This window comes from Haemaphysalis longicornis, unplaced genomic scaffold, assembly GCF_048455015.1.
Source record: "Haemaphysalis longicornis isolate Haplotype H1 unplaced genomic scaffold, Haemaphysalis longicornis Haplotype H1 scaffold_4, whole genome shotgun sequence".
Taxonomy (NCBI): domain Eukaryota; kingdom Metazoa; phylum Arthropoda; class Arachnida; order Ixodida; family Ixodidae; genus Haemaphysalis; species Haemaphysalis longicornis.
Genome location: NW_027526361.1, coordinates 7,285,833 through 7,313,470, shown reverse-complemented (window position 1 = coordinate 7,313,470; position 27,638 = coordinate 7,285,833). Strand labels below are relative to the sequence as shown.

The window sequence follows — 27,638 nt, the reverse complement described above, 5'->3', positions numbered from 1 at the left end:
AGAGCAAGAAAACACCCCGGACTGGTTTTATTTTTGTTGTTTTTTTACTTCACCATGGCCGTGTTGAGGACAGTCGACTGTTTTAGTTTTATTCTTTGTTTGAAGGGAGTTTCTGCTATCTTGTAATTCGGATTAGAAATGACATCCTTACAACGTATGTAACGTAAGTTGCATGGCCGAATGTGTGCAGCACTGCATTATAATTATCTGCGGCCGAAGCGTTACCTATGCAGGCCTACTCGAAATTTGGTTGATGCAGAGAGTATATATAGACTGATCGACACACACACAAGATGCGTTCTTGAATGGTCAATATGAGAATAGCGTACGGGACGTTATAAGCGATGGCGGCCGATAAAAGGCATTTGCTCAGGTGCGCAAGGCACCATGTTTTAAGTTTGAGTGCATTGTCTGCGTGCAGGTTACGAGCATAGAGTTTCTTACAATATACACTAGAGAGGAATCTGGCGCTAGCGACTACGCTGCTCACATCAAGGCCGTCTGTGTCGTCATGGGCCGCCATTAAACATTGCGCTCGCCTTAGTTTCATCATTGGCTCAGATTGAAACGTTTTAGTGACCGAAAATTAAAACAAAGTGCCACAAAAACGCGAAGAATAGTGTGCAATTATGCAAGTGGAAAATAAAAACTGGCTGTTTTAAAACCAAGGGAAAAGGAAGTAAACCGTATTTTTGCCGGAACGGTTGTGCCTGCTATTCCGCAGGCCAATGTTGTAGTTAGGAACAAGGTTAATATTTGGGGGGTGGGGGGGGGGGAACTCATTACAGACTCTGATTTTATTAATTTTACCATTATAACAAATAATAAGTTGCTTGCAGAGTTTGGAAAGTTTTTTGAGCGTGCCTATTAAAACGTTGCCTTCGCGGTGAATCGGTGCACCAACCGCTAACTAGTTTAACAAGAAAAAAGAAAATGTGGCGTTTAACAGTCGTGCACGATGACAAGATAGGACGCATACAAGCGCCGGTATCTGTCGTATCCCCGTGGTCGTATCTTGTCTTCGTCGAAGTATACGTTTTGTTTCTTCTTTTCGTCGCCTACAAATTTCGCGACGGCATATTGCCCGTTCAGTCAGGGGTCCTTCGAATGCGGCATGAGCAACGTCAGGTGCGATCACGCATTGCCTGCTGTTTCACCGAACACGGCCATCACAGAACAGGGATGTTTTCGGCTTCTTTGTAGCTCGTAAACGTGTTAATGCATAGTGAAGAAAGCAAATCCCCAAAACCGCTTGAGAATCTAATTGTCATGCCAAGCCCAAGCCAAAAAGGGGGGTCTTTCCATGAACCCCCACGACGACATGGCTTACAAGGCATGGTTACAAGAGCTATTGGACGACGCGCTTCCAGTGACGGCGAGGTCTTATCAGCACCTCTTCTGCTGCCAAGGGGGCATTGACATCAAGTGGAAAGGCCGCGTATCATGCGCGGCTGCCCCTACTCCCGGCGTCCGGCCGGAGGCGACAGCGCCTTGACATCGCACACAAACGTCTGGGTGCTCGGATAAATAAAAACGGCAATTTACAGATTCCCCCTCAGGAACAGCCCAGCCACAATGAAAACAAAAGTCGTCGAAGTGCCTGTCTGCATGAGCCTATCGTGCCTAAGGCCTTGAAAGAGCAGCCCTCACACCATTTACCGGGAAAGCACGGCGACGCCGACTTTATATTGCAAGCTTTTCTTGCCGTTTCTGCCTCTTCATTTTATGTTTATTTATAGGACTCTGCCTCGCGGGCTAGATACAACGCGCTTCGCCCCACGTCAGTGCGCGTAGGTTCCATGTGGCCTAGCTAGAACATTTCCAGCCCTGAGGCAACACAGGGAGAACGCGGCGTGTTGACGACCTCCGTCTCGCCGGCGTCTGTGGCCAAGGTTACGCTTTCGGTGTTTGGTGAGGGCTTCGCTGCGGCGGCAGTCTACGGTGGTGCAGCTGTGGCTCTTTCAACACCGCTGCGGCTGAGTGCACGCGAACTTGCCGATCGCTACGGGCGTGCTTCAGTGCCACTGAAGGATTACGGACAGCGTATAGGAGACGGCTATCGATATTCGTCGGAGGAAGACATGGCGCTCGACGGTGTCGAAAAGGAGTCCGTTGCCAAGCTTAGGAAGCTTCTCGAAGGTAAATTCACGAGACTGACATATATCGCCCTTTCGCCCTTTTTCCCTCTATGCGTGATTTGTTTTTCAGTCTCTACGTTTTCCCTCTCACGCGCTCAGGCACCAATTTCTCCTTGCACAGAACCGAGCTTCCCGTTCTCAGCAGCTAGCAAGAACCCGCGAAGTTTGAAAACACATAAGCCTCCCTATTCAAAACGCATTCGAACTAGGTCGATGTGTTAGGCATAGTTGTAATAATCACCGTACTCTGGCATTACCATACTGTAGTACCATACTGGAGAGTACCAAGCAGTAACCTGTTCACTAAAAAAAAGGGTCCAGCCACCCTTCGGCCACAACCTCCTCAATGAAGAAAACTACGAACTGAATGGAAAAATCTAAAACAACATTTCGTCCTGTAGTGGACACAAGTATGATGGTAATGGTTATCGCATTTCTTCATATTAAAGATGAACCGGCTCAGGCCACATTGCTCAACACTGAAAGCTTTATTGGCGGTGAGATGTTTGAGTGGCGCCCCCTGGCTCTGACGTCAGCTTAGGGATTCGCGCCGCTGTCGTCTGCTACACTTGCGCCGCTGATACACTCGCTCCGCTGAGGTCCGCTTGTGACGGGCAGCAAAACCTAAGCTAAAAATCGCCCGCTTTAATCTTTTAGGGCATCGAATAGCGTATTTCCAGTAATTAAGTTATTTTTCCAGCTTCTGACAGCTCTTAATAACTGCAAGCTGCATACCGAAAAAGTTTGCAACAAATGAGGAGAGAGAGACCAACTTTCTTCAGAGCATCGGCCAGATAATCGTGTGTAACTCCTCCTTTCTAGCTTATTTGCCAAGTTCAGGGCTCAGAGCTCCTCGATAAGTATGCAAAATGCGTAGGCTCCCCTAAAGTATTTTCGATATGTTCATATAAATACTCAATAGTCTAATGGTACGCACCAAGCAGCGCGTCCCTACACGCGCATCGCAAAGCAGGAAACAAAGCGGTTGTCTTCCATTTCTTTCGTTGTTGTTGAGTTGTATCAGGTGAATGTTTTTTCCAAGGCACTAAATTTTCTCCGCCGCCACGCACGTCTTATTAGGAGGTTTGGGGATGCTTGAGAGGCGCAAATAGTTCGTGTGTACATGTTCTTCAGGCTGTGAGGCATACATTACAATATTCGGAAATTGGCTTTCGGTATGGCTGCGTACAAGAAGGTGCATATTCGCAGCGTGAGTTTATTCACATGCAAATGCAATGAGAAGGTTTGTGCTACGCCACCACGAAACGGCGCAGACGACGTTGTCCAGAGTACTCGAAGGCGACTTTTCCGCCCCCAATTTCTATCGTAACTAACGAACTGAATCTCAACATGAACAGCTATGACATGATTACGGTGTTGAAGGCTTATTATACTCGCTGAGAAATGCAAGAAATGGTGTACGTGCCGGTTTACAGTATTATGAAGAATCATAACCGATGAGAACCTCCAAGCAGCTATTTATTTTTTTCCAACCCCTTCAGGCGCAAAGAACAAATCCTTGCCTACTCGGGATGACATTCGATGAATTGAAGAAAATTATTCTTACTCTCTGTCCTGGACTGAGGAACCCGCCGAGCGCGATTTTACTGGTAAAGTTTTTCCTCCTCCCTCTCCTCCTGGTACTCTTGAGTGCAGTGTTATTAATCTGAATATTGGGAAGGCATGGTTGTCGGAAATGTACCGAAATGTCCCTCAGGGGTCTGAAGAAACATACTCTTACTGTATTTTTACCGTACACGTTTCCCGTCTTGCTCTATAAGCCTCCATACTGGTCAAAAGTCTGCACCAGCACGCGCCTATACACACGTAGGTTATTTGGAACTCAACTTACATTTTTTGCGCCCCATAATGCATGTCGGCACACTTTCATGCTATGACAATGTAAAGTGATGTGATACAATACTTTCGAGGGTTCGGCAAGGTTGCAAAAACTGTTTTACCTTACATACGATTACCAGGAATAGTAGTGCCTTCTGCCAAAGCCGAGAGCCCCGAAGGCGTGGATTTTGTTTTGGTTTTGCATTTTCGCTGCTGTCGGTTTTTAGACTCAGGATGTTTCCTTGTACGAAAGATTTATGAATACAGAAGCTGACGCCTAGCTCCGACTCTCCGCGCAGGACCGGCTTCGCAGGAAAGGGGCCACGCCGGCAATGTTTCTTCCGAAGCGGTGCCGAAAACTAAACTGTAAATCACCCCCTCAGCTAGTGTATGCGATTTTAAGTCTTTTCTTATAATAAAAAGTTGCGCATATGCAAAATCTGGTGCGGATAAACATCAAAAGTTACCCGAGTGCAAAGAAACAGCATATAGAGCGAGCCCGAGTGAAGCAGACGACAAATGCGAGAATCCCTAAGCCGACGTCATAAAGACGCCCTTCGCAGCGCCACCCGTGGTCGCGCTCACCGCCAATAGAGCAAGGACTCTTGTTCGCCTTCGCCCAGATGATACGTGGCCGTCTCTCCCCAAGCTACTACAGTATGCTCTGCATAGGTAAATGTTATAACAATAGGACGTATCTAATAAAGGGTGACGTTAGGGTTTTTATTATTAAAATTCGCTTATTTTAACGGGAGTGTCTTTCATACAAGCACCTAGTCTCTACAGCTTCCGAGGAAAACATACGGGATGTGTACGTGCGGAGGCGGGCCTCTGAAAAGAATGATTATGCACCACCTGACAATTGCCACTCAGCAGCTTATAACTTCTTTTTTTTGACAATCATGTGTCAAAGATCGCCATTCACGCAATCACGCCGGCACTCGCATCAGTGTAAATGGACGGCAATAAACAGGTTAACGCCTTAGAACATTGTTTTTGTCGACATGATTGTCCCTTTTTATTCGGCTGTCATGCACTATTGTTTAAAAATAGCGAACATTAGAAGAAAAAAATACTAAAGTGGTGACGGGCCGGGGGTGGAGCCAACCACACGGAAGGCGATGAACCTGCTTTCGAGATAGACACGCTTTATCTCGGCTTAGCGCATGCGGAGCACATAGAGCGCCCCGATAACGAACAGATGGGGCGATGAGCGCGCGGTATTGCTACCAATACCTACAAGTGCTGGTAGAAAGTGCGATGTAGCTTCTTACGTGGAGCTTTGAACACCGCCAGTACTGCCCTGATGCGACTAGCGATCACTACGCTTTTGCTTACTCAGCCTGAGCTCTACGCAGGAGGGGGGGGGGGGGGGGGGGGAGGCTGTTGATATCAACATGCATGGAGAGCAGAGGAAAGACGGGGGGCAGTTCTATGTTCTATCTTGTGTCTTGTAATAGACGTAGCCCAGTAAAGCCTTAGCGTTAAAACCCAAGTGCGCGCCTCCATTGCTTGAGGAACACCTGGGCAAGCGCAGAGAGAGTGTTAAGTGTCCAGCGACAGTTTCAAGCGGCCGCCTGGCACTTCCACGCAAGTACACTGCATGCAATATGAGGGCGCCAACGAACGCAGCCAAACGAACGAGCAGCAAACATTTCTCGCGTTTAACTGGTTGTCAGCGCTTTCGCGTTCACATGTATACTATAGTACGGTGGGCTCAGGGGCCTTCGGATTTTTTTCAGCCTAGCTAGAACAGCGCCTTGTTGTTCCGCCCTTGTAGCTGAACCCGGGCTCGAGGCGCCCACCGACCCCGCCGACCTACTGCGTTTTCTCCGGTACCGCAAGTATGACGTGGCTGCCTCCTTGGAACACATCAAGAAGTACTGCGCAATCCGGGCCTCGGCTCCGAAAATCTTCGAGGGCCTGAGTGAACCCGAGAAGTTGCGCGAGCTGACGCAGGATTTCCTCACAGTCCTTCCACAGAAGAACGTGCATGGTCGCGTTGTCATCGTCGGAATGTTTGGTGAGTAGAGATGTGAGTAATGCGCGAGCGTGCGCATACATGTACGGAAAACGCTTTCCCAGGGGCATACTCCGTGGATTAAACGTCGGTAAGGTAATGAATTGGGCTAGTTGGTTTTGTATGTTCGTAAAGTGCGCTTGAGGTTACTAAGGAGACACTTTTTAAGGATTACAAACAAACGGACTGTGGGATAACAGCATTATCAAGTAGGGCGGACATGCTAACCAACATGCCAATCCCCCGCGTGGGTACGTGACGTGTGATGCGGCACAGCAGAGGACGAAGAAGGAGCGCGTTGGCTAGCGGCTCGTGTGCTTGGTTTTGGGTCGCCATATTGGTAACCACCAACCGGTTCTCTCTGTCAGTTTCACCTGGCAAGTTAGGCACATCGCCTAGTAAATAGTTTGTCCCTGCGTCTTCGTGAAGGCAACTTCCCTGTGTCCCTGTTTGACAGGACGCAACACTGGTAGAGGTGTGGGTTGTCCGCCACAGTAAATTGCAACTGGTGTAAAGAGTAAATAAAAATCCCAGTGGAGTTCGCCTGGGATTCGAACCCGGGTCTCCACAGAAGGAGGCATCCGCGCTTTAGCACTGGCCACTTCATCACGTTGCCAGTGGTGGAAGACAGACCAGCTAGCGCCAAATGACAGGTGAGCGTGACGGAACGTGAGTGGAACAAGCGCACCCCAGCGGCTCAGAACTCTGTTCCCGGGGAAGGTGTGGCATGCGTAACCAGCCTGCCTGCTCAAGTATTTCGCACCAGAAGACGAACAAACGAAAGCGAAGAAAGGTGCGCAAACACGGTATAGCGAAAAAGAAGTCGTTGATAAGCATCACGAGGTTTTCGTCCGCAAAACACGTACGCAGACTTAATTAAGTGTCCTGAGAAATGTAATTCACGTGCATATCGAATTTCCCTCTGTTTAAACTCTAAATTTATTCTCGCTGATTTTCACACATTTGTCAGCTGCGTGTTGTCCAAAATTGGTATACTCTTCTTTAATCCCTTACGTCCACAAAGACTCGACTCAAGCTGTCAGCCCCCTGCTTTCCTAGAGCGGAGCCTTGGCTAAGTACATAACGGGTGCAATATGCAATACCAAGGGTTTTCAGCCGCAAGTTGAAGCTGTCATGACTTTCTTTTCAGTGAACGGCCATGCATCACACGAGTGTGAATTATTTGTCATGCGACTGTGCGGGTATGAGAAAATAACACAGAATTATATATATATATATATATATATATATATATATATATATATATATATATATATATTCGGCTGTTTGGGCGACCGTGTTCTCCGTCACGGGGTATTTATATTTAGCACAACTGCATCTGACGCTTGAGGGTGGTAGCCAGCGCCACTCAGACAACACGGAGGAATACCTTCTCTTCTTTTCACGGGAAACCCTCGTATGCTACTTATCTTCATCAAGGCTACCTCAACAGAGGCCCTCGAGGCTTTGCAGAATGATATGGTTAGTGACGAAAGGCTCTTTGAAGAAATACATAAAGGAATAATGGGAACTGAAAGCGCAAATTAGACACCGACAAAGAAAGGGGACAATAGGACGAGCCCTAACTACAAACAAAATGCACTTGGAAAAAAACCACAATATATACATGCCACGCTTTCCCCTTGCATACCACCACACATGCGCAGAGACATTTATAATCGCCTGAGATAACAGAGTTCTTTTTGAGAAAGGGATACAGATGGTGTGCTCACGCATTGAGACTGCAACCTATCTATTTTTTCAGCTTCTATAATTTCTCTGGTTAATCTATCTTTATTCTTGCCGATAAATTAACCAGAGAAATTATACTGGATCGGGGCGGCACGATGGATACTTGTGAAGGCAAGAGGCCCCCACGTTATGTCCTCTACGACAACTGCATAATGGCTGTTGTTCCGTACACGCCAAAGTCAGTCATACGTAACCTGTGTCAAGGCATTGGGCACAAGGCAGACATTTGCCCCAATTCTCAACACCCTCCTTGTGCCAAGTGCGGCGAGGAACACGCCGATTGCATCTCGGACTGAACAGGTAGTTCGCAACAGTGCAAGAATTGCGGTAGCTCCCACGCAGCAACGGATTGCCGTTGTAAGAAGCTTATTGAAGCAAACAAAGGCACCAGATCTAGGCAGACACGTCGCCGAGCGTTTGGGGCTTTTACGTTCAGTAACAGCCACGAACACCTCCAATCACTAACAGGCGCAAAAAAAAAAAAAAAAAAATAACCGGCGGGAATTGACCCCTCAGAACGGCACGAAACACAAGCAAATCACATCCGACACGCCACCACCGAGCAGCAACGACGCCCCTGAAATAGCTCCAGCGTACCGACGACAACGAATGGGTGCGGATGATTTACACTGACGCAGCTCTTCAGAACGATCAGGTCTCCATAGCGTGGTACTGCGACAAGACCAGAACTAAAAGAGCCAAGGCTCGCCGTGGTACATCTGTGAAGGAAACGGAACTTAAGTCCTTACTACTAGCGACGGAAGAAGATCACAGCATTGCCGTCACAAACCCCACTGAGGCACCACCCATTTTCCTGCTTTATACGGACGCCAATGAAGCAGTGGGAGAATGCAAGAAAAAGCACGCGCAGTCGGACGGTCGCAAGAATTTATGCAACCGCAAGAGATCTTTGAAAGGCCGGCTGTACAATTACGAATTGTGCGGCCGACCTGTCGAAGATCTATTCGTTGGGTCACTGACCATAACGGGATGCCGGGTAACGAGGAGGCATACAAACAAAACAGCACGGGAGATGCTTCCCAACCCCGATAATTGCCGGAAGTCCCCGTCACTACCGACGAACGTCTTCCCCGCTCTTCAAGCATCAACACCTCCATCTTTGGAGCTTCTGTCCTACGCGTTGGAAGAGGAAGGGAGAGAGAGAGATTGTAGTTTAGTGGTACTGACGAGGTTTTCCCAGCAGAGAGCCTGACATGCTACGTCAGGTGGAAAATGAAACGAGCGAAAAAAGAAAAGAAAAGCACGAAGTAAAGAAAGAAAGAAGAAAAAACTAAGTAAACGAAAAGAGAATGATAAGAATTGGAGACGGACCCAAGTTCAGTAGTTCGGTATAAAAAGAATTGTTGAAGTACACTCGAGGAAATGTTCTCTTCAAGTTGAACAGAGATCTGAGACCTGAAGAGGAAGGGAACGAACTTGAGTATGACTACGAGGAAGCTGCACGTGATGAGCAACGTGCAGCGCTTCGACTTCGTGTACTCGAAGAGGATGACCCTATCCCACTGGGTTATAACCGGTGGGAAACGGTTGCACTCCGACGTATTTGGACGAACACTGCCGTAACACCGCACAGCATGGCACGCTTTCATCTAAACTCTGGCGATGGTATCTGCAAACAGTGTGGATCGCCTGACAGCCAACAATTGTCGCTGAGTCAACCATCTGCTATGAAGCTGCCCTGCCTTGCAAAACCAGCGAACACAGGCCGATGCTCTCATCCCTCATCGAGTCAGGCCACAAAGGCTGCGAGAGTGGACCCACACCGGAGGGTCTACGAAACACAGGAAGATGGTCCTCCGTTCTCTTCTGCTATACGTTCGGGAAGCCGCCGTACAGGACCACATTTGATCGGGACACTCGCTCCCCTTCCCATCCTTCAGCTCCCTTCACCCATCTTGCCCTCCGGCGATGACAAAGGTCAAGGCACGGAGCGTAATTAAGATTAATAAAGACATATCACAACAACAACAAAACAGGCATTTGCCCATTTCGTGCAGGGAATCACCGCTGACATTCAGAAGATTACTCCCTGAGTTCCGCTTGAGCTACGAGTCCTTCGTGTACATTCAGTGGTGGCACTCCGACGTCCACTGCAGGTACAGCCATTGTGATAGCGGCAGGCAAGCCTTAGTCTGACCGTAAATAAAGTCTCTCTCTCTCTATCTCTCTCAATATAATGGTTGGGTGTACACATTTTCCCGCATAATATGCAGCCTCATCGCTCTCAGGGAAAACACATTTACAAAGCTTACCTATCACAGTGCATCCTTGCAGGAAAATGGAAGCCCTCGAAGGTCAGCAACGTCAAGTTGGTCCAGGCCCTGGTTCTCTTGTTCGAGCACGTGTCTAAGGATCCTGCGGCCCAAACAGCGGGCATTTCGTGGGTCGCCGACTTCGAGGGATGGTCCCTCGGAAACATGCGGTTCGTCGAACTACGCACGACCAGGCATTTCATGCATTACATGCAGGTGAACTTTCCATATCTTGTCTCTTTGACACCGTTTTTAATGCGCTCTTTTTTTTTTCATATGCTATCGGAAACACTACCACCGCGTTGATCCCTATTCAAAAGAGCGCTGGTACTCTCGGTCACGTCTTACAGTTTGCTCTAAGTGTACCTGATGCTTCCTTTACGCTGAATAACGGGGACACCTATGGGCCGTGGCAGCAATATTTGTAATGTGGAACTCTCCTACCTTTCTGTAATTCTTGTTCCGGCAATCTTTCACTTGGGCCTAGCGACTGAATCGAGTGACAGACAGACAGACAGACAGACAGACAGACAGACAGAGAGACAGACAGACAGACAGACAGACAGACAGACAGACAGACAGACAGACAGACAGAGGGACAGACAGACAGACAGACAGACATACAGACAGACAGACAGACAGACAGACAGACAGAGGGACGGATAGACCAAAACTTCGTCGTTTAGGTCGCCCAAGAAAAGCTAACATCTCAGAATCTGTCGCTTGCTGCTCGCATGAGACGAGCCATGCAATTTTTGTCCCTCGGCCCCACTTCTCACCGAGTGTGTTCTGCTTGCTCGCGCGTTCTCAATCGCTCGGTCCAAGGTTGAGTCAACGTAACTTGACGCTCGTGGAAATGCATGTATGTATAACTCTTCATTGGGTAAGGGGTAAATAGTGGCCTAAGAAATGAGAGGATTGCTTGGAAGGGGGTGCGGGGCTCCTCTAGGCCTTACACTCTCAGAGCTACGCCTGATGCTTTCGCCAACTCCCACACTGAGACTAACGTCTCCGTGACATGAAACTCTTCCTCGCCATTTTATAAACTCGGGTTATCAAACGACACTTGAGATAGTACACGGGGAGTATTATTGCGCGATTTGGTAAATATATGCTTCTCATGAACGGAACAACGCTTCAGGGGTCTTTTTTTTTCTTCCTCGCAGAACTGCGTTCCTGTGCTGTTAAGCGAAGCTCACGTGATGCGGCAGCCTGCTGCTTTTGACGTTTTGTTCGCTCTCGTGCGGCCATTTTTGAGGGATGAAATAGCAAAGGCGGTGAGTCTCACTTTTCTCAATATTGCTCTGACTTCATAGTTCTGTCAAGGGGATGATAGAGCTGTTCTAGATTTAAAGGGACACTGATGTGAAAAACAAATTGTACCGTCCCTGTAGGATTCGCCGCCATTAGGACAAATAACAGCGGTTCCTGGCAGGTATTTACCGGGCACACAATGTCGAAAACAGAAAACCCGGTGCCAATGCCCGGTCTATTTAGCTGCTGTACGCCTTGCGATTTCAGCAGTTGTGATAGGTCACAGTTGATTGGCGGATTATTTACGAAGGGGATTCAGAGACGAGACACCCCGACGCCCAACCTTTTTGTGGTAGTGGTGGTGGTGGTGGTGGTGGCGTCAGTCATTGGAACAACAGAGTGATGCAGTGGGCTCAGTTCATCTTTGCCTTGAAATCTCGCGCAAGAGTGTTTCATTGACCGCTGTAAACGAATGCCTGCACTCGTTTTAGCGCGCACCTCTTCTTTTTTTTTTTTTTGCGACATTGTTTTTCGTGTTCTCTTTTTAGAAGGACAAAAAAAAGCTAGAAACAAAATTATCGGTTCAATATGACAAACGCCGCAAAGGTTTTAGTTTGTGCTCTTGCGCTTTACGCTGGTGGGCTAGAGGGTGAACGTGTGAGCTAGCGTGGATACTTAGTGCCGGAAATATTTACGGGCAGAAGAGACCATTATTGTTGCCGCAGGCGGCGAAAATGCTTGTTAATTACCGGCGTTAATGTGTGCCCTCTTATCTCGCACCTCTTCGTTCTCAATGATCGGTGCATATAGGTTACAATATGGAGCAGCCTGCTCGCGTGTTTGTCACAGTATTGTCACGAGGGTTTCCAGACAGTTTATTGAACGCCGTTTTAGAGAAGAATTGCCCGTTTTCTCGAACACCGTTCTTTCGAATGCTGTTTTATCAAACACGTACGTCAATTTTATCGAAAGAGGGGTTTCACCGCTTTTGCTGTTATTTGTATTGTTTATTGTTTATTTTGTTTTACTGGTCATTGCCCTAACCTAATCTGCAGATAGTTTCATGGATAGATGATGGATTGTGGGCTTTAACGCGCCGATGCTGCACATGTAGTGAGGCGAGCCGTAGTGGAAGGCCCCGGATTAATTTTGACCACCTGGGAATCTTTAACGTACGCTGAAATCTCGAACCCACTGGCGCTTTTGCTTTTCGCCTCCATCATAAAAGCGGCCGCCACGGCCAGAAATCTAACCCGCGTCCTCGTGCTCAGCAGCAGAACGTCTTAGTCACTGAGCCACCGTGGCGGGTCAGTCGGTAGTGACCGAGTACCGGGACGCCAAGAGGCGGCCACTATGGAAGAACCGTTGAGAAGATTCTGCGGCGTCACTGGGCTCTCGGATGATCAATTCTCGAGCAACCTCGCATGCCGATTCATTTCCTGGGAGTTCGGAGTGGCCTGGGGCCCAAACGATGTACATTTTTCGTTTCAGGAATTGGCGTGCCTACAGGAGTATAGCGTAAAGTGTGTGGGTCAACTCGCCCATTGGCGTAATCGGTAATGGCCGATTTGGAGTTGCTTATACAGTAGTAATGTTAGGGCTGGAAATAATGACAAGAGCTACAGCCATTTTTTTGCCTACGGTTGGAAATTGAGCACGGCAGGAGAGGGTGGCTAGTGTTCGGTGGGATGAATCAGCTACGACGGCCACCATGGCTTCGCGTCCTGGGTATTCTGCAGAGTCCACGTAGGCAGCTTGTGGGTTGGAGGAGTGTTGTTTGTGCAAAGCCTGTGCTCTCGCTCGCCGCCTTTCCTCGTTAGGAATAGGGTGCATGTGTTTAGGGAGAGGGTGGAATATCAGTTGGTCTGGAATGTCTGGGGGAATGTCGACGTAGGTGTCAGATATGGTGGGGTAACTGGGGCCGAGACTCCGAAGAATGTGTCGTCCAGTGTCACTTTTTGTGAGTCGCTCTTGTTGCGAGACCCGCTGGGCTTCGATAATTTCGTCTAGTGTATTGTGAAGACAAATCGAGAGTAGTTTGCCTGTTGAGAGGATAACGAGGAGACGTAGGGCCTGCTTGTATGATTTATGTATCATAGCTTCAATTTTGTATGTTTCGTTGACTTTCAGGTTTAGGAACAAGTTGACGCATGCTATGCGACTGATAACGAAGGCTTGTACAAGATGTATTAGGTTGTTTGATTTATCTCCTCGGTGTTTGGTAGCTATGCGAGAAATGCGTCGTGCAGTCTGGTAAACCCCTTTTTCTAGGGCACGGAGAGTATCTACATTGTATCCGTTCGCCTGCATACGAAGACTTAGAATCTTGGTGCAGTCTACTATTGGGATGGGTTGGCCGTTAGAGGTAGTGATGTGGATGAGGGGGAGTAGGGAGGGTGGGAATTGGCCTCGTCTTCTAGGTCTGTATAGAAGTAGCTCTGATTTATTTGAGGAGCCGGACAGACCGCAAGAGGCAGAATGCGTCTCGACGACTACAGTTGCGGTTTGTAGGGATCTTGGGTATGACCATCAGACCCTCTAGTAACCCACAACGTTATGTCGTCGGCGTAGATGCTGTGATGCAGGTCGCGGATGGCGTCGAGGAGCGGAGGTAGGCCTCGTAGCGTTATATAAAAAGAAGGGGGTAAAGAACCCATCCCTGGAGGGTACTCGCTACCGAGGGTGGTTGGGAGTGTAGTCAATTGTTTAAGAGTGATGGCTGTTCAAGCCGTGAGGAAATTACAAGTGTAGTCGTATGCTCTCGCACCCACTCCAGGTATGGCCACTCCTTCCAGGATTGCCGAGTAGCTAACGGAGTCAAGCTCTCGCTTTAGATCGAGGCCCAAGATCGCTTTGCTGTTATGTGTGGAACGGAATCGAGCATCTAGAATGTGGTGTTTTAGTTGTAGGATGACGTCCTGAGTATAGAGCTGGAGTCGGGACCCATCATGGAGTGAGGGAGCAGGTGGTGCTTTTCGATGTGTCTGTTGAGCCGGGTGAGAACGTCGTGCTCTAAAGCTTGCCCAGGCACGATGTTAATGATATAGGTCGGAGTTGATCGACGTGTGGCTGTTTCCCTGGTTTGAAGATAAGGACCGTCTTGGCTGTCTTCCATTGAGGTGGGAGTTCCCCCTTCTCCCATCATTCATTGAAAAGTGTAGTCAGGTCTGCGATGGTGGGGTCGTCGAGGTTTCGAAGTAGCTTGTTAGTTATTTTGTCGGTGCCCGGGGACGATTTGGCTTTGAGGTTTTGGATAACGGCGCGTACCTCCACCTTCGTTATGGGTGCAAACAGCTCTGGGTTGGGATCCACACAGTAATTTGAATGAGTTTGGGTGGGGCAAGCAGGAGCGTATTTATTCCGAATGTAATCGAGGAGTTCGGTGTCAGTACCAGTGAATTGATGTATGATGTGGGATACGAGTTGGCGTTGTGTAGTGCGTGTGGAAGAGGGGTCAATTAGGTGTTTAATTGAGAATGCCTCACGACCGCGAAAGATTGAGGTGCGAGTTGAAAGCCTTGTATTTGGAATGCCAGTTCTGAGGGATGAGCTTGAGGGTGTATTAAATATAATTATAAAACTAAGAAATATAAACGTGCGGTCTAAAACCCGTGGCATGCTGAGGTACAAAGAGGGGAAGAGAGATGATAGCGAAGCAACTAACTTTGTAACCAACTTTTTTCTCGTTCTCAGCAAGGCGTTGAGAACAGTAGGAGAAAGCTTGGTAATCTCTTAGCAAATTAAACTCCATAGCGATAACGAATTAGTAATGCAGAGTTTGGAGGAGACTTTTGCTAGCTTTTCAGTTGGATTTTTGACATTCGACCCACAAGCGCCAAGAAGTACCTTACTTATCTACAACAGACGCGGTAAAATAATTACAGTTATGTTCCAACATGAAATCTTTACCTTTGGAGAGAAGCGCCCAGTCGACCGACCGACCGACTGACTCATGAACGCCCAGCCAAAAATGCTACTCCCAGAGACTTGAAATTTAGGAGTACGTTTGTATCATGGCGTAGAGGCTCACTAAGGCGGGATGTCTGAAAATTGTACTTCTAAGCGACAAAAGGGGGAAAATTATGTTTGCGCAAATTCTTGATTATCTTGCTGACCTGTTCACACATCGAAGTGTTTTTTACTGATATGTGTACCCCTTAAGAATATCTAAAAAAGTAGTTTTACGGTTTCGCCCTAACCAACATTATTGGGCCGGTCCTGCATTTTGGAACAAAATGGGTGTTAATAAAGTGTCTCCTATAAATGTTTGCATGATTGATTTATCCAATTGGGTTTTGTTGATAAATGTTACTCCTACAAACGCACAAAACCAATTTTAAGGATTTCGCCCTTCGACGCATGTAAAAGGTCAAACAGAATTTTTTTAAATGACATGCCTGATGAGCCGAAAAAGCCTAACTGGTGATGTCAACGCTTAGCCAAACTGCTCGTTCAAACGGCTTCACATTTCATCAGCGCATTCTGATTATGATGCACGAGGGCTGAAAATTTTAAATATTACTCCCTGGAGAGAATGAAAACCGTTGAAATAATTTTAGATGAGAAGCATCTCATGCTCGGGGCTGTATCTGTCCCTCCCTTGTTGTCGTTGTCCGCCGTCGGCACTCTACTGCGCATGCGCGTCTCTTCAGCCCTGTCAGCGTTTGGGCTGACGTCAGCGCAGTCCACTATAAAAACAAATAGTTAGGCGGCGCCCGGTTTCGATCCCACGACTCTTTGGCCGCAACGGGAAGTACGTGGCGCTCTTCCCACTGCGCTACAAACCGAAACGGGAGCATGTGCTACGAACGCGCCTTATGTCCTTCACTCATTCAAACTACGTCAACAAGCTACTGATACAACGAAGGCACGCGAAGCTGAACGTCAACGGAAATGACGAACTGAAAACTAATGGGAACTTCAGTCGACCCCATGGCTGCTTCGCATACTACTCAGGGTTCCCCTACGGGAAGATGGTGTAATGTTTTTCACATATTTTTGTTTTTATTGCAGGCCAGTTCAGATATTGAACTGATTTTTGTTGATATAGGTATTATACAGGTATATAAATATTTGTTTAGAAGATTTTTCAATAACACCTGCCTTATAGGGAAAATGAGGATTTTGAAAAATTACATGTCTTAATACAATACTCAATAACTATACAGCCCGTTTGCATATTCAATTATTTTTTGCTTGCAAGTGCTGCCCACACAATTCTCCAAAAACTAATTTCAGGATTTTGCCCCAACACGCGAACAAAGAGGCGAGCGGGATTTTTTAAATTACACTCCACTGGAAGTAGAATTCGGTTCTATTTTCACGCGTTCGCATATCACTCGCCATCTGCCGAGACTTTATGCAACCACACGCCTCCCTTAGGAGCCCATGTTATTTATTATAAAACTGTGACTGACAGGTATCATTCGCACAACTGAAGAAATAACTCAACAAGAGTTATATCCATTGGTGTCATTAGCGTCCGTTACAGACTCCATATTCCTCGATTTTGCTAAAGCATTTGATACAGTCCTTCACGAATTATTGCTTTGAAACTTTCAAACCTGAACCTAGACCCTAACTGCTTTCATGGGTGCACCGTTTTCTGACTAACCGTTGCCAATTTGTAAGTGTTAATGGCACTAACTTGGCTTTTTATCCAGTTACTTTTGGGGTTCCACAAGGTTCTCTATTGGGGCAATTGCTGTATTTAATATATATAAATGATTTACCGACTAATAATTCTTCATCGGTCAGCCTTTTTGCCGACGATTGCCGACAGCCTTTTTGCCGACAATATCGTGACAATATTTCAAGTCCAGTTTCACATAACGTGCTCCATGCAACTGAGCTGCTACGCGTGCTTGGGTAGTGCACCAAACCTTCGCGGTGTCTTGCACTGAACAAACAGTTCAGTCTAATAAAGAGCCTTCTCTCTCTCTCTCTCAGTCTGAAAATATTGCTCATGCAGTACGACTGCCGATGCTGGAAATTTTAACCCCACGTTGTCGCTTCTACTGTTGCCGCATAATCTTCCGTTGTCCTCATTCGTTGCTAGAAGCATCTTTTAACGAAATGCAAAAGTGGCCGCCCTGGCCTCCACATGCTTATCGCTCGCCAGATCTACGCCACCTTGTTCGAGATTTGTTGTGTATTCCTCGCACATTCTTTAATGTTACTTATTTTGCCTCTCGTTGCCAAAGATTACACCATTTTGGAGCCATTTCCCAAAGTTCGGTGCCCATCTACTGCGATGTATACGTCGTGGGAGGCGTGGAGTCATGGCAGCCGTTATTGGGTGTTACCTTGTTGAGAATTATCGGATTATACTAGACAAGTCAGGACACCTAAGTTTTTTTGCTGCTAACCGTATGCTGTTTGTATGTTTCTGCCACAGAGCAATGCTTGTTCACCTAAATCGTGTATTGAAGGTTATCGCACCAAGCATTAGGTGTGGTCACCCTCAGGCTTCGTCGACGGTTACTACGGTACTTGTCTTACGTGTTTTGCCAGCCTCTGCGTCGTAACGGAGACATTGACTCGATGGCAGTGCATTGTGGGCTGTTTATTAACTCAAGAATATTCCTTTGCGTGCGTGTCTTTCAGATCCGCTTTCACGGAAAAAATGTACGAGGTCTTCACGCGGATGTTCCTGCAAACACCATCCCCGAAGGGTACGGAGGAACAGCGTCACGCATGGAGGTGGACGTATCGTGGACGAACATTTGCCAGGGACATACGGCGGACAGCAGCTAGTTTTCAAGGCTAGAAAACTGCTGCGCCCGACACTTGCTTCCACCAAAGGATGTTTGCATGGGCATCAGGACACGAAGTTTTACCCGGGAAACGATTTTAGCTGCGAAGAGCAGTTTTTGAGCTCTACGCAGAAGTACACCGGTCAACCTCCTAGAGATAAAACAAGGCATGTTATGAATGGGTGTGACACATCTCAAGCTGGCGGAATAACTTGGTGACGTCTAGGTAGCACGGAGGAAGATTAAGTTTCATCGTCTGAAGTCGTGGCAATTTCTGGTTCTGTAGAGGAGAGAAGGATGTAGAAAAAGTAGGAACATGGAAAGGAAAAGAACAACTAAGAGATAGAAAGAGGGAGGGTAATGGGAACTGAAGCGAAATAAAAAAATGAGATCTTTGGACCCACATGCTTCTGTTTGTAAGAACTCGCCAGTTTCGCGAAATACAGCATGATGCTTGATTGATTTCGTTGAACATGGAGCTGCTTTAGTTGTACCAAGCTCATTTTAAACTTTTGGTCGTGTGCTCTTGGGTACGTGTGCGTGCTTGTCTCCATGAAAGACAAAAAAGATCGCCGCAGGTGTTGTGTGTACAGGGAATCGAGCCTGACCCCACTGTTTTCAAGACGGGCATCTGTGCCGCGATTACGTTAAACAGCAATAAGAATAAAAACTTGTTAGCTATGCACATCGTATCAGCTGCAACGACCACTTTAGTTTAGGAGGCACGACTGCGGGATTCTATATGCAAGTTTGAAGATTGCTAAATAAGTTACGGACAATTACATAGACGCGACGTTATAAATAAGCTTGGGAAAACGTTGAACGTTCCCCCTTTCCCGCCATCAGTAGCCGTAAATTTTCATCCTAATTATCTCATATTACCATTAATTGGGTATCCAGCCAACGCTGTAACAGTTTTCCTCCCTGGTGACCTTGTGTTGCTAACTTGGGGGCATCGTAACTGTACTTACTGCAGGGCGTGCTTTAAAATCAAACCTCGTGCTCGTTGCCCGAGCAAGAGGAATATGCCTGCATTTTCCATAAAGCAGGTCATGATGGGAAAGTCCAGAAGGAGATAATTAATTTATCTTGAATTTTTCGCCACCCTTTAACATGACTTCTCTGTCTATTAGAACAGAAAGTCGGCCGTGTATAGATAGACCTAACGGATACCGGGTGCTGAGAAAAGAAAACTTCTCTAGACAATAAGCATACCTACTAGCAGATACCAACGAGGGGGATTGGCTAAAAATCGATAGAACAGCGCTCCGTGGGCAAAGAATGCAGGCTGTGGAAGGACCTGCATGACTGCGTCCGCAGCAGGAGTTTTTCTGTGACAACTATCTTTATAAAAGACAATTACAGACTGGGTCAAGCCCTTTTCACCACTTTCATTAAAAACAACAACGATTACTAAAATTGATTTTGAACCCATGAAAGGGCTTTTGTCTAAAAAAAAAAAACACATTGACGGGTCAGTTTCAGCGTGTCTATTCAGTGTGGGAGAAAGTTTGAGCGCAGAATAGCGTAAACAATGATTTAGTGAAGACTCCTTTCACAATGACCTACTAAACGCGCTGCTAGGTTCGCGCTCGAGGGGTTTTCGACGCTATCAGCAGTGCCTCTGGCCTGGCCTCGCCCGGCACTTCGCCTGCGTGCGGACTTCTGCGGAGTACCCGTCTGAGCGTATTCCCGGCCATCCAGAACCTCTTTTTTCGGCAGCCCGGACATGGGCCGCTCCAAATAAGTTTGATATCTCTCTCTCTCTCTCTCTCTCTCTCTCTCTCTCTCTCTCTCTCTCTCTCTCGCTCTCTGTCAAAGCTCGGGGAATGAAGCGGCAGTGGGATGCAGCTGCACTTTCGGCCTTGGACCTTTTGGAGCGAAGCCAGTCCGATAAGGGCTTGAAGCGTCGTGCACAATCTGTAAGGGCCTCAACAAAACCCCCAATCGTCTCGTTGCTTTTGTATCTTGCAAGCAAGAGAAAAATAGAAGGCTGGCTCCACGCCATATCTAGCATTGGCTACTCAGCGCATATGTATGGGCAGACACCTGGGGTGCCGTGGAATAGCACATCACAAGCAACGTTGCTACAGGTAAGTATTCTTGTTTATGAGTCCTGTGACGTTCCGGTCGTTGCCACCGTCGTTTGTGTATTATCCAAAGGGAGCACGATCAAAGAAAAAGATGTAGACGCGCCCAGTTTTCCGTTCCTTGTATTACTTTCTCTTACTTTTCTTTTGTATTAGTTTTAGTTCAAGTTCAATGAATTAATTTTGCAGAAAATGCTGGTTTAAAGGATAGGGTGCGCAAGGAGGAAATATGTCTTGAAATATTTAATCTGAGCATTATGTAGGTCATTATCCTGACTGGATAAGTATTAAAAAAAGCGACATCAAGCCCATGAAATTCTGAACAAACGCACTGTTCCTGGCAAAAATCGTGACGCCATGTTCAGAAAATTCTTTATATACATGTGGAACACGCTTACTTGACGTGACTTTAAAAGTTGCCTAAATTTCTGCAACCTTTTAGTGGTAGTATTTCCAGCGATACTTGCTCGGCTTGTAAGAGACAAACTTGTACCTCAGCCACTAGTTTTTACGGCTCTATGTATAGCTTCCGGCGTGTAATTTATACCAGCCTGCAGGAAAATACAGGGTGTCCCAGCTATCATGCACTAATATCTAAAAAAACAAGCACTGACGTTACCCGAACAAAACCTTGGACATATGTTTCCAGTACAGTGGAGTAGCGGCCAGTAATATCTGGGTAAGGAGGTTTAATTAATTACAACTAATTAACTAACTTTAAAATTGCTGCTATAATTATTAAAGTACTAATTAGGCACTTGTAGGTACCCACGAGAGGCATCTAACTGAGGTGTTTTCAGCTATGAGCTAATTGCGTACTTCTTTATTCTGACTGGTGAAAAAAAAAAAAAAAAACATGAATTATGAAAAATACCGCGTGACGGCTCTCCCGCCCGTATCATAAAGCAGTGCCCTCAAACGGGCTCCCTCTGAGTGAGCCAGAATGAAATAGAAAAAAAAAAAAAGAAATCGCGACCGAGTTAGCGCCTTATCTGCCCCACGCGCCCGGCGAAACTTGTTGCTGTTCCCTTTATGCCTGCCATTATCAAGGTGATCCGCTGCCTCTTCGGGCATGTGGCACGCAAAGCAGTTGCTTCCAATCAGCTTATTTGAGGGCGGCGGTGGGGGGGGGGGGGGGGGGCAGCGTCACGTGGTATTTTTCCTAATTCACCAGATTTCTTTATCAGTCAGAATAAATGAGACGCAATTAGTTCGTCGCTGAAAATACCGCAATTATATGCCTCTAGTGGGTACTAACAAGTGCCTCATTGACAATTTAGTAATTAGGAGTCTACTTCTCGAGTTTGCTCATTATTCACATTTAATTAATTGAATCTCATCAACTAAAAAAATTATGGCCGTTACTCCACTGTACTGGAAACATTATGCACTAGGATTTCTTCGAGTAATCCATTGCTCTTCTTCAAAATCTTGGTGCGTGATAGCTGGGACACCCTGTAGATGCCTGCTGCATATATTCTGTGTTCTGCACATGTCGTACATGTCGTGTCGTGCAAGTACCGGTGCATGCTGTAAGTGGGTATTTCATTCTGTTATCTTTATACCATTGTACGCTAATCAGGGTTTTTCGTGGTACAACAAAGAGGAGCTGCCGTTTGCTATGCATTGCTGTGCATATTTCAAGCTTTGTACAATGTAAAGCTGAAGGACAGAGTCACTGTCCCATTCTAGTGCCTTTTGTCTCCGCAACAATGAAAAATAAAATAAGCAGTTCACTTGGGAGCAGTAACGCATCTGAGTATTCCCTCGCAAGCAACGGAAATACCTCACCGTGTTGGTTTCGGAAAGAAAACGCTTATTGAGAGGCAAATAGCTTCGCGTTATTAGCATTACACTCACGAGAACTAGCACAACCCAATGGTTTTTGCAGGTGCCTAATTCTTTAGAAAAATATTTTAAAAAATGAACAAAAATAAAATTCAGAAAAAGAGTAATAGGATCTGATTATATGATCAATGCGGCTATTGCATTTCACTTCATCTATAGGGCGTTCTAAAACTATTCTACTAACAGCGTGTTCGTTGCTCCGAGCTGTTCGTTAAGTCGTTTCCGCGCCATTGACGACCAGTGTTACGGTAGGTGTAGTTGAGAGTGATTGTCGCTAAGGAGGTAGTCTGGAGTCGGAGTCGCCAGATATGACGAAATGTTCGTTCAATTGCTGTGGTTTTGAGGAAGTTGTTTATATTTATTCTGTTGGCCATTGCGACGATTCTAGTAGATGGTAATTTTAGTGAGAAAGCGCTAGTTAACTGTGTTGGTATTAACTATGTTAACTATGGAACAAAAAATATAGCCGCCGATTCTTACACAAAACATGGCCAACGGCAAACAAAAGATGACCGACTGCCCAAAGGCCCGGTGCTGCTTTTTTCTTTTCACATTTTTAAAAGATTATTATTCTTCGTATCCTTCATTACCTTTCCCAATCATTTAAAGGCTGAATTTTTTATGCCTGTCATGAAGACTTGCGAGCATTTCGTTCCCATGTTTCGGTAAAACGTTCATCTTGCAGCACGCCAAGATGTCTCTTGTGAGCGGAGAAAGCCGTGACGCCGATTCAGGCGATGAACTTTCAGACATGTCAAGCATGAACGAGAAAAATGAAGCCCTGTCAAGACTGCGACTCCTCCTTGAAGGCAAACATTTTATTCACTCATTCTCCCCGCTTTTTTACGTTAAGTTACCCTGATTATGATTAAGACAATAAAAACAACCAAAAAGGTTGCTGGTGTTCTATTGCAGTTGTTATTAATATTTGTATGTTCTTGTACGTACTAAAGCTATTATAGTTAAATAAATTCGAATGCAAGTCGACAGGAGAATTCCCTTACTACCGGAGCTCGCAGCGACCTCGTATCATATTGGGCGTTGCACTGAAAATCACAGACTGGCCCTTCTCACATGCTGGTGATCATTTCGTAGTGACAAAGCGTAAAAACAAGAAAAACAAGAACATAGTGCCTTACAATAAAGGTAGGAAAGAAGCAATGCCATTTTTGAATACTGCGAAGGTGTGAGACTACTTTTAAGGGTTCCCTTTGCCAAAAGCATGACAACATGTGTTGCGCAAAATTCTGGAATCAAGTGCGCTCGCCCCACATGCTGGTTCAGAGCGTGATGGCTGGGCATCGTTCCTCACTTTTGCACTTTTACTACAGGGGACAAGAGGCTGCATCCCAGAACTGATGAAGAATTCCTCCTCCGCTTCCTTCATGTGCGCAAGTACGACGTCGAGGCATCAATGAAAACCATTCAGAAATATTACAGGAACCGCGCTAGTTGTCCGGAGGTGTACTCCAATTTTGTTCCGTCAAGTGTAGACTCAGCAGGGAGGAGGCTTCTCATGGTGCTGCCTGCAAAAGACGTGCATGGTCGTCCTGTGCTATATTCTAAACCAGGTGGGTTTGCACTCACTCTCTCACTCACTCACTCACTCACTCACTCACTCACTCACTCACTCACTCACTCACTCACTCACTCACTCACTCACTCACTCACTCACTCACTAATGTCCATAGGTTGGCAGGCTCACTCACGAGTGCACTCATACAAACCCCCCTCCGCACTCATGGGTGAGTGGTGAGTGAGTAGAGTTCCTCTATATAGCTCCCGCAGGAAGCTGCGGGAGCTATATAGAGGAACTCTAGTGAGTGAGTCTCGCCACCGTTTTGGACTGGCGAGTGTGAATGCGAGGGAGTGCAAGCCCCACGCGCAGTGAGCTCCACTCACCACTCGCGAGTGCGAGCGCCACTCGCGGAGAGCCGCACTCACCATTCGCGAGTGCGAGAGCAACTCGCGAGGTACCCCGCTCACCACTCGCAAGTGCGAGTGCCACTCGCCGTGAGTTCCGCTCACCACTAGCGAGTGCACTCACGCTACTCGAGCAATTTGCGGGGCTTACCGCGGTGCGCTTGTACTGTTGCGCTATTGCGCTTCTACTAGCTGTTGACTATTCGTCGTAGGAGCCGCTCGCTGTGATGGTTGTTAATGGAGGGATTGCTTTTAGCTTCGCGAATATGCCGTCACTGAGATCCTGCTATGTGGCACCCTATAATTAATTTTCTGGTGGCGTGTTCATTTAGGATGATTTGAATGGACTTCTGACACTGTACTGTACTGATACTGTTCCGTGTCATGACTCATGGAGGGTCTGCTGCACACACCTGCGTGCACAAGTGAGCGCAAGTGAGTGGTGATGGCGAGGGGTGAGCGGGAGCGAAAGTGAGTGCGAGTAGTGACGGCGAGTGTTGAGCGTGAGCGCGAGTGGGTGCGAGTGGTGAGGGCGCGTAGTGAGCGTGAGTGTGAGCGAGTGGGAGTGGTTAGGGCGACTGGTGAGTATGAGTGTGAGTGAGTACGTGAGGAAAAACATTTTTCTGTGTGAGTGTATGTGAGTCGTGCCCAGCTTTGCCGAGGCGCCCAGTTTTGCCATATACACCACTGATTTCGCCTTATGTATGGCTTGAATTTCCACCCTAACAAGCACGTGTTCACTAGGTTCGCCTGGAGCCAGCGCTCACTGCGCTTCATTCTCCTGCTCTCGCTCCCTTGTCGCGTGAGGGAGACGAGGTGAACAATAAATTGGATAGATTGGTAGCGGTTCATGGTGTTTCAAACACCACCTTCGGACAAAAGACAAGAACAGAAGACAGGAGGCGCACTGACACCCAATTTTCTTCTGGTTCGTCTGGGTGCATGCGTGGAGACAGCCAGGCATTGTGCCGCTTGATTCAGTGCTGGTGCTCAAAGGGGAAGCGAGGTAAAGCTAGTGTTGTAGGCAGGAAGACATACGTGCCCGCCATGCAAGAACTGACACACTTTAAACACCCGAATATCTTTTCCCGTGACACAAGTGCGACACCTGTGCAATAACAATTTCTTCTTTCACAACCAGCACGGGTTCCGCCGGGGTTTTTCATGTGAAATCCAGCTCACTACAGACCTCAACCTCAATCTAGATTCTTCTTTTCAAACAGATATGTCATCTTTATTGACTTTTCCAAAGCTTTCGACCGTGTCCCTCACCAAAAACTCATTAGTAAACTCTCTTGCCTTTGCCTGCACCCGCTGATATTATCGTGGATTAGATGCTTTTTAACAGATCGCTCCCAGTTCCCCATCGTCGCCGGACGTCAGTCGCGCACAACCACGGTAACGTCTGGGGTACCGCAAGGCTCAGTCCTCGGCCCCCTTTTATTTTTAATCTACATTATTGATTTACCGTCAGGCATCTCCTCCTCCATCCGGCTTTTCGCAGACGACTGTGTTCTGTACAGGAAAATTTCTAGTAAAAATGATCAGCTCCTTCTCCAAAACGACCTAATCCACTTAGAAAACTGGTGCTCGCTATGGATGATGCAACTAAACGTTTCGAAGTGTAAATTCATGCACGTCACCCGCAAACACTCTCCCGATCGCTTTACATACTTGGCTACCTCAACTGACTTATCACGGGTGGAGACCTACCGGTACCTCGGTGTCCTTTTAAACAGCAAACTAACCTGGTCTGACCACATCCAAAAACTTGCAGCCGATGCCTCTAAGATCCTCGGGTACATCCGGAGATCGCTATCATGCTCACCTGCTCGAGTCCGCCAATTGGCATACACTACCTTTGTACGGGCAAAGCTTGATTATGCTTCAGCAATTTGGAACCCCCATCAAACTTATTTGATAAATTCTGTTGAGTCTATTCAAAATCGTGCAGCCCGTTTTATTTATTCTACGTACGGCTTTCCTTCGAGCATCTCAGTTATAAAGTCGCCCCTCGGTCTCGCCACACTTGTTTCTCGGCGGAAAATAGCAAGGCTCTGTCTTTTTCATAAACTATATTATATATTTCCCGACATGTACACTTCATTATTGCTACCCCCACTGCGCACCTCACGCCGCCTACATAACTCACTGAGCAAGCAGCACCTGTATGGCTCCACAAATGCGTTCAACAAATCTTTTCTTCTTGCTGAGCACGAGGTCGCGGGTTCGATTCCCGGCTACGGCGGCCGCTTTTCTGATGGATGCGAAAAGCAAAAACGCCCGTGTGTACGAGATTTCGGCGCACGTTAAAGATCCCCAGGTGGTCAAAATTAATCTGGAGCCCTCCACTACGGCGCGCCTCATCGCCTGCGTTGCGTCGGCGCGTTAAACCCTACAATCAATCAAATCTTTTCTTCCTATCACCATAGAAGAGTGGAATAACCTGCCTGAATCTATAGCAACTGAACGCGACCCTAACAAATTCAAGATGTCATTAACAGTACACGTATACAACTAGACCCCATGTCCGAACAGAATGTAGTACGACCACACCCAGATGTTAGTGTATAGTTTCCATGTATGGTGTTCTCCTTGCTCTTTTTTTTCGCTGTTACCACATGTGCTAATCTGATTCTTGTTGACACATCCCCCTCCTATTGGCGCCTCACGTGTCGTGTCCTCCTTATTTCCTCTTGTGACTACATGTGCTCAAACTACTGAAGGGATCACTACAAGCCTGTTGTGCGCCAACTTTGCTTGTGTGCCCTCCATACTTCTGACTCATCCTTTCATGAATGATGTTAAATCTGTAGTATTTTCTCCCTCGTTTATTTTTCTTAAGCCATTGTTACCCCATTGTTACTTCGTTTTATTTTTCTTAAGCCATTGTTACCCCATGCAGTCAAACGGCTGCTGGGATGAGTCCCTTATTGTTTCTCCCCCCAAACGGCTTCCCTGCTTTACATGTTGCCCGATCTTTCTCTTTGGTGTTCCATTTGTTTTTCCTCCTGTCTTGTTTTTTCTTTGTTTTTCCGAATATGTATATGCTTTCATGTTTTTCGCTTCCCCCCATTTGTGCAATCCTCCTGTTATTGCTTTTGTCATGTTTATGTAGTCTTATTGTTCTTGCTGTTGTCGTGTTTACGGGGCTTTGATATTGCCCCTGTGTTTTCCCCTTGTTTTATCATGACCATTGGAAGCTCTCGTTTCGGCCCCCTCTTTTATGTAATGCCCAAGACAGGGCCTTTAAGGGTAATTAAATGATGATGATGATCTCAGGCAAAAAGAGACATGGCTTTCAGCGTGGCCAAAGCAGAAACACCGACCCCATGGTTGCACAAGTTGTTGTTGTTGGTCCAAAAAAAAATGGCTCGTACCCACTCAGGGGGATTGGCCAGGAAATGGGCGCTAACTGAGAGAAGAGAAAAAACTAATTTGGATTAAAAGAAGAAAAGTGAATAATTACAGAAAAAGGTGAGTATGAGCGGGAGTAAACAGATAATAAGTAAACTGCCAGATAATAAGGTGCGGTAGCAGATAGAGCTCACCAACTACAAAATCAGCACAAATGAATAAGGAAAGGATTGGCCGAAGGACATTCGTGGAAATTATGTAAGAAAATTAAAGAAAGAAGATTCGGCAACGAAGGGGAGGCAGAGAGCGGGAAGGCAAAGGATACAGGCGCAGACATGTTTTTAAGAGCAGCCCGCCATCTTGAATTAGCTGCTAGCACGGCAGACGGC

The 27,638-nt window shown here is 46.8% G+C and overlaps 2 protein-coding genes across 7 annotated transcripts in view; both read left to right on the top strand.

Moving 5' to 3' along the window:
- Nucleotides 1-27,638, top strand: part of LOC144178197 (alpha-tocopherol transfer protein-like) — a 365,130-nt gene that overhangs the window by 317,104 nt on the left and 20,388 nt on the right. Inside the window, exons 1-3 of one of the 6 annotated variants that reach the window (XM_077705846.1) lie at nt 19,949-20,124; nt 22,655-22,778; nt 23,301-23,540. In XM_077705846.1, the coding sequence (XP_077561972.1) occupies nt 20,065-20,124; nt 22,655-22,778; nt 23,301-23,540 (424 nt within the window). In that variant the 5' untranslated portion in view covers nt 19,949-20,064. Of the gene's footprint in view, nt 1-19,948; nt 20,125-22,654; nt 22,779-23,300; nt 23,541-27,638 lie in introns of those variants that run through there. The other 5 variants (XM_077705849.1, XM_077705845.1, XM_077705850.1 and 2 more) reach the window with 5 other exon arrangements.
- LOC144178188 (alpha-tocopherol transfer protein-like) lies at nt 1,530-18,223 on the top strand. Its single transcript, XM_077705827.1, has 5 exons — nt 1,530-2,139; nt 5,758-6,000; nt 10,045-10,238; nt 11,189-11,299; nt 17,883-18,223. The coding sequence occupies exons 1-5, from the start codon at nt 2,082-2,084 to the stop codon at nt 18,030-18,032; spliced, it is 756 nt and encodes a 251-aa protein (XP_077561953.1). The 5' UTR covers nt 1,530-2,081; the 3' UTR covers nt 18,033-18,223.

Coding starts and splice junctions, on each gene's coding strand:
- LOC144178188 (XM_077705827.1), top strand. CDS start 2,082: ATGGCGCTCGACGGTGTCGAAAAGGAGTCCGTTGCCAAGCTTAGGAAG. Junction 6,001..10,044: donor TGTCATCGTCGGAATGTTTG/GTGAGTAGAGAT, acceptor GCATCCTTGCAG/GAAAATGGAAGCCCTCGAAG. Junction 10,239..11,188: donor ATTTCATGCATTACATGCAG/GTGAACTTTCCA, acceptor TCTTCCTCGCAG/AACTGCGTTCCTGTGCTGTT.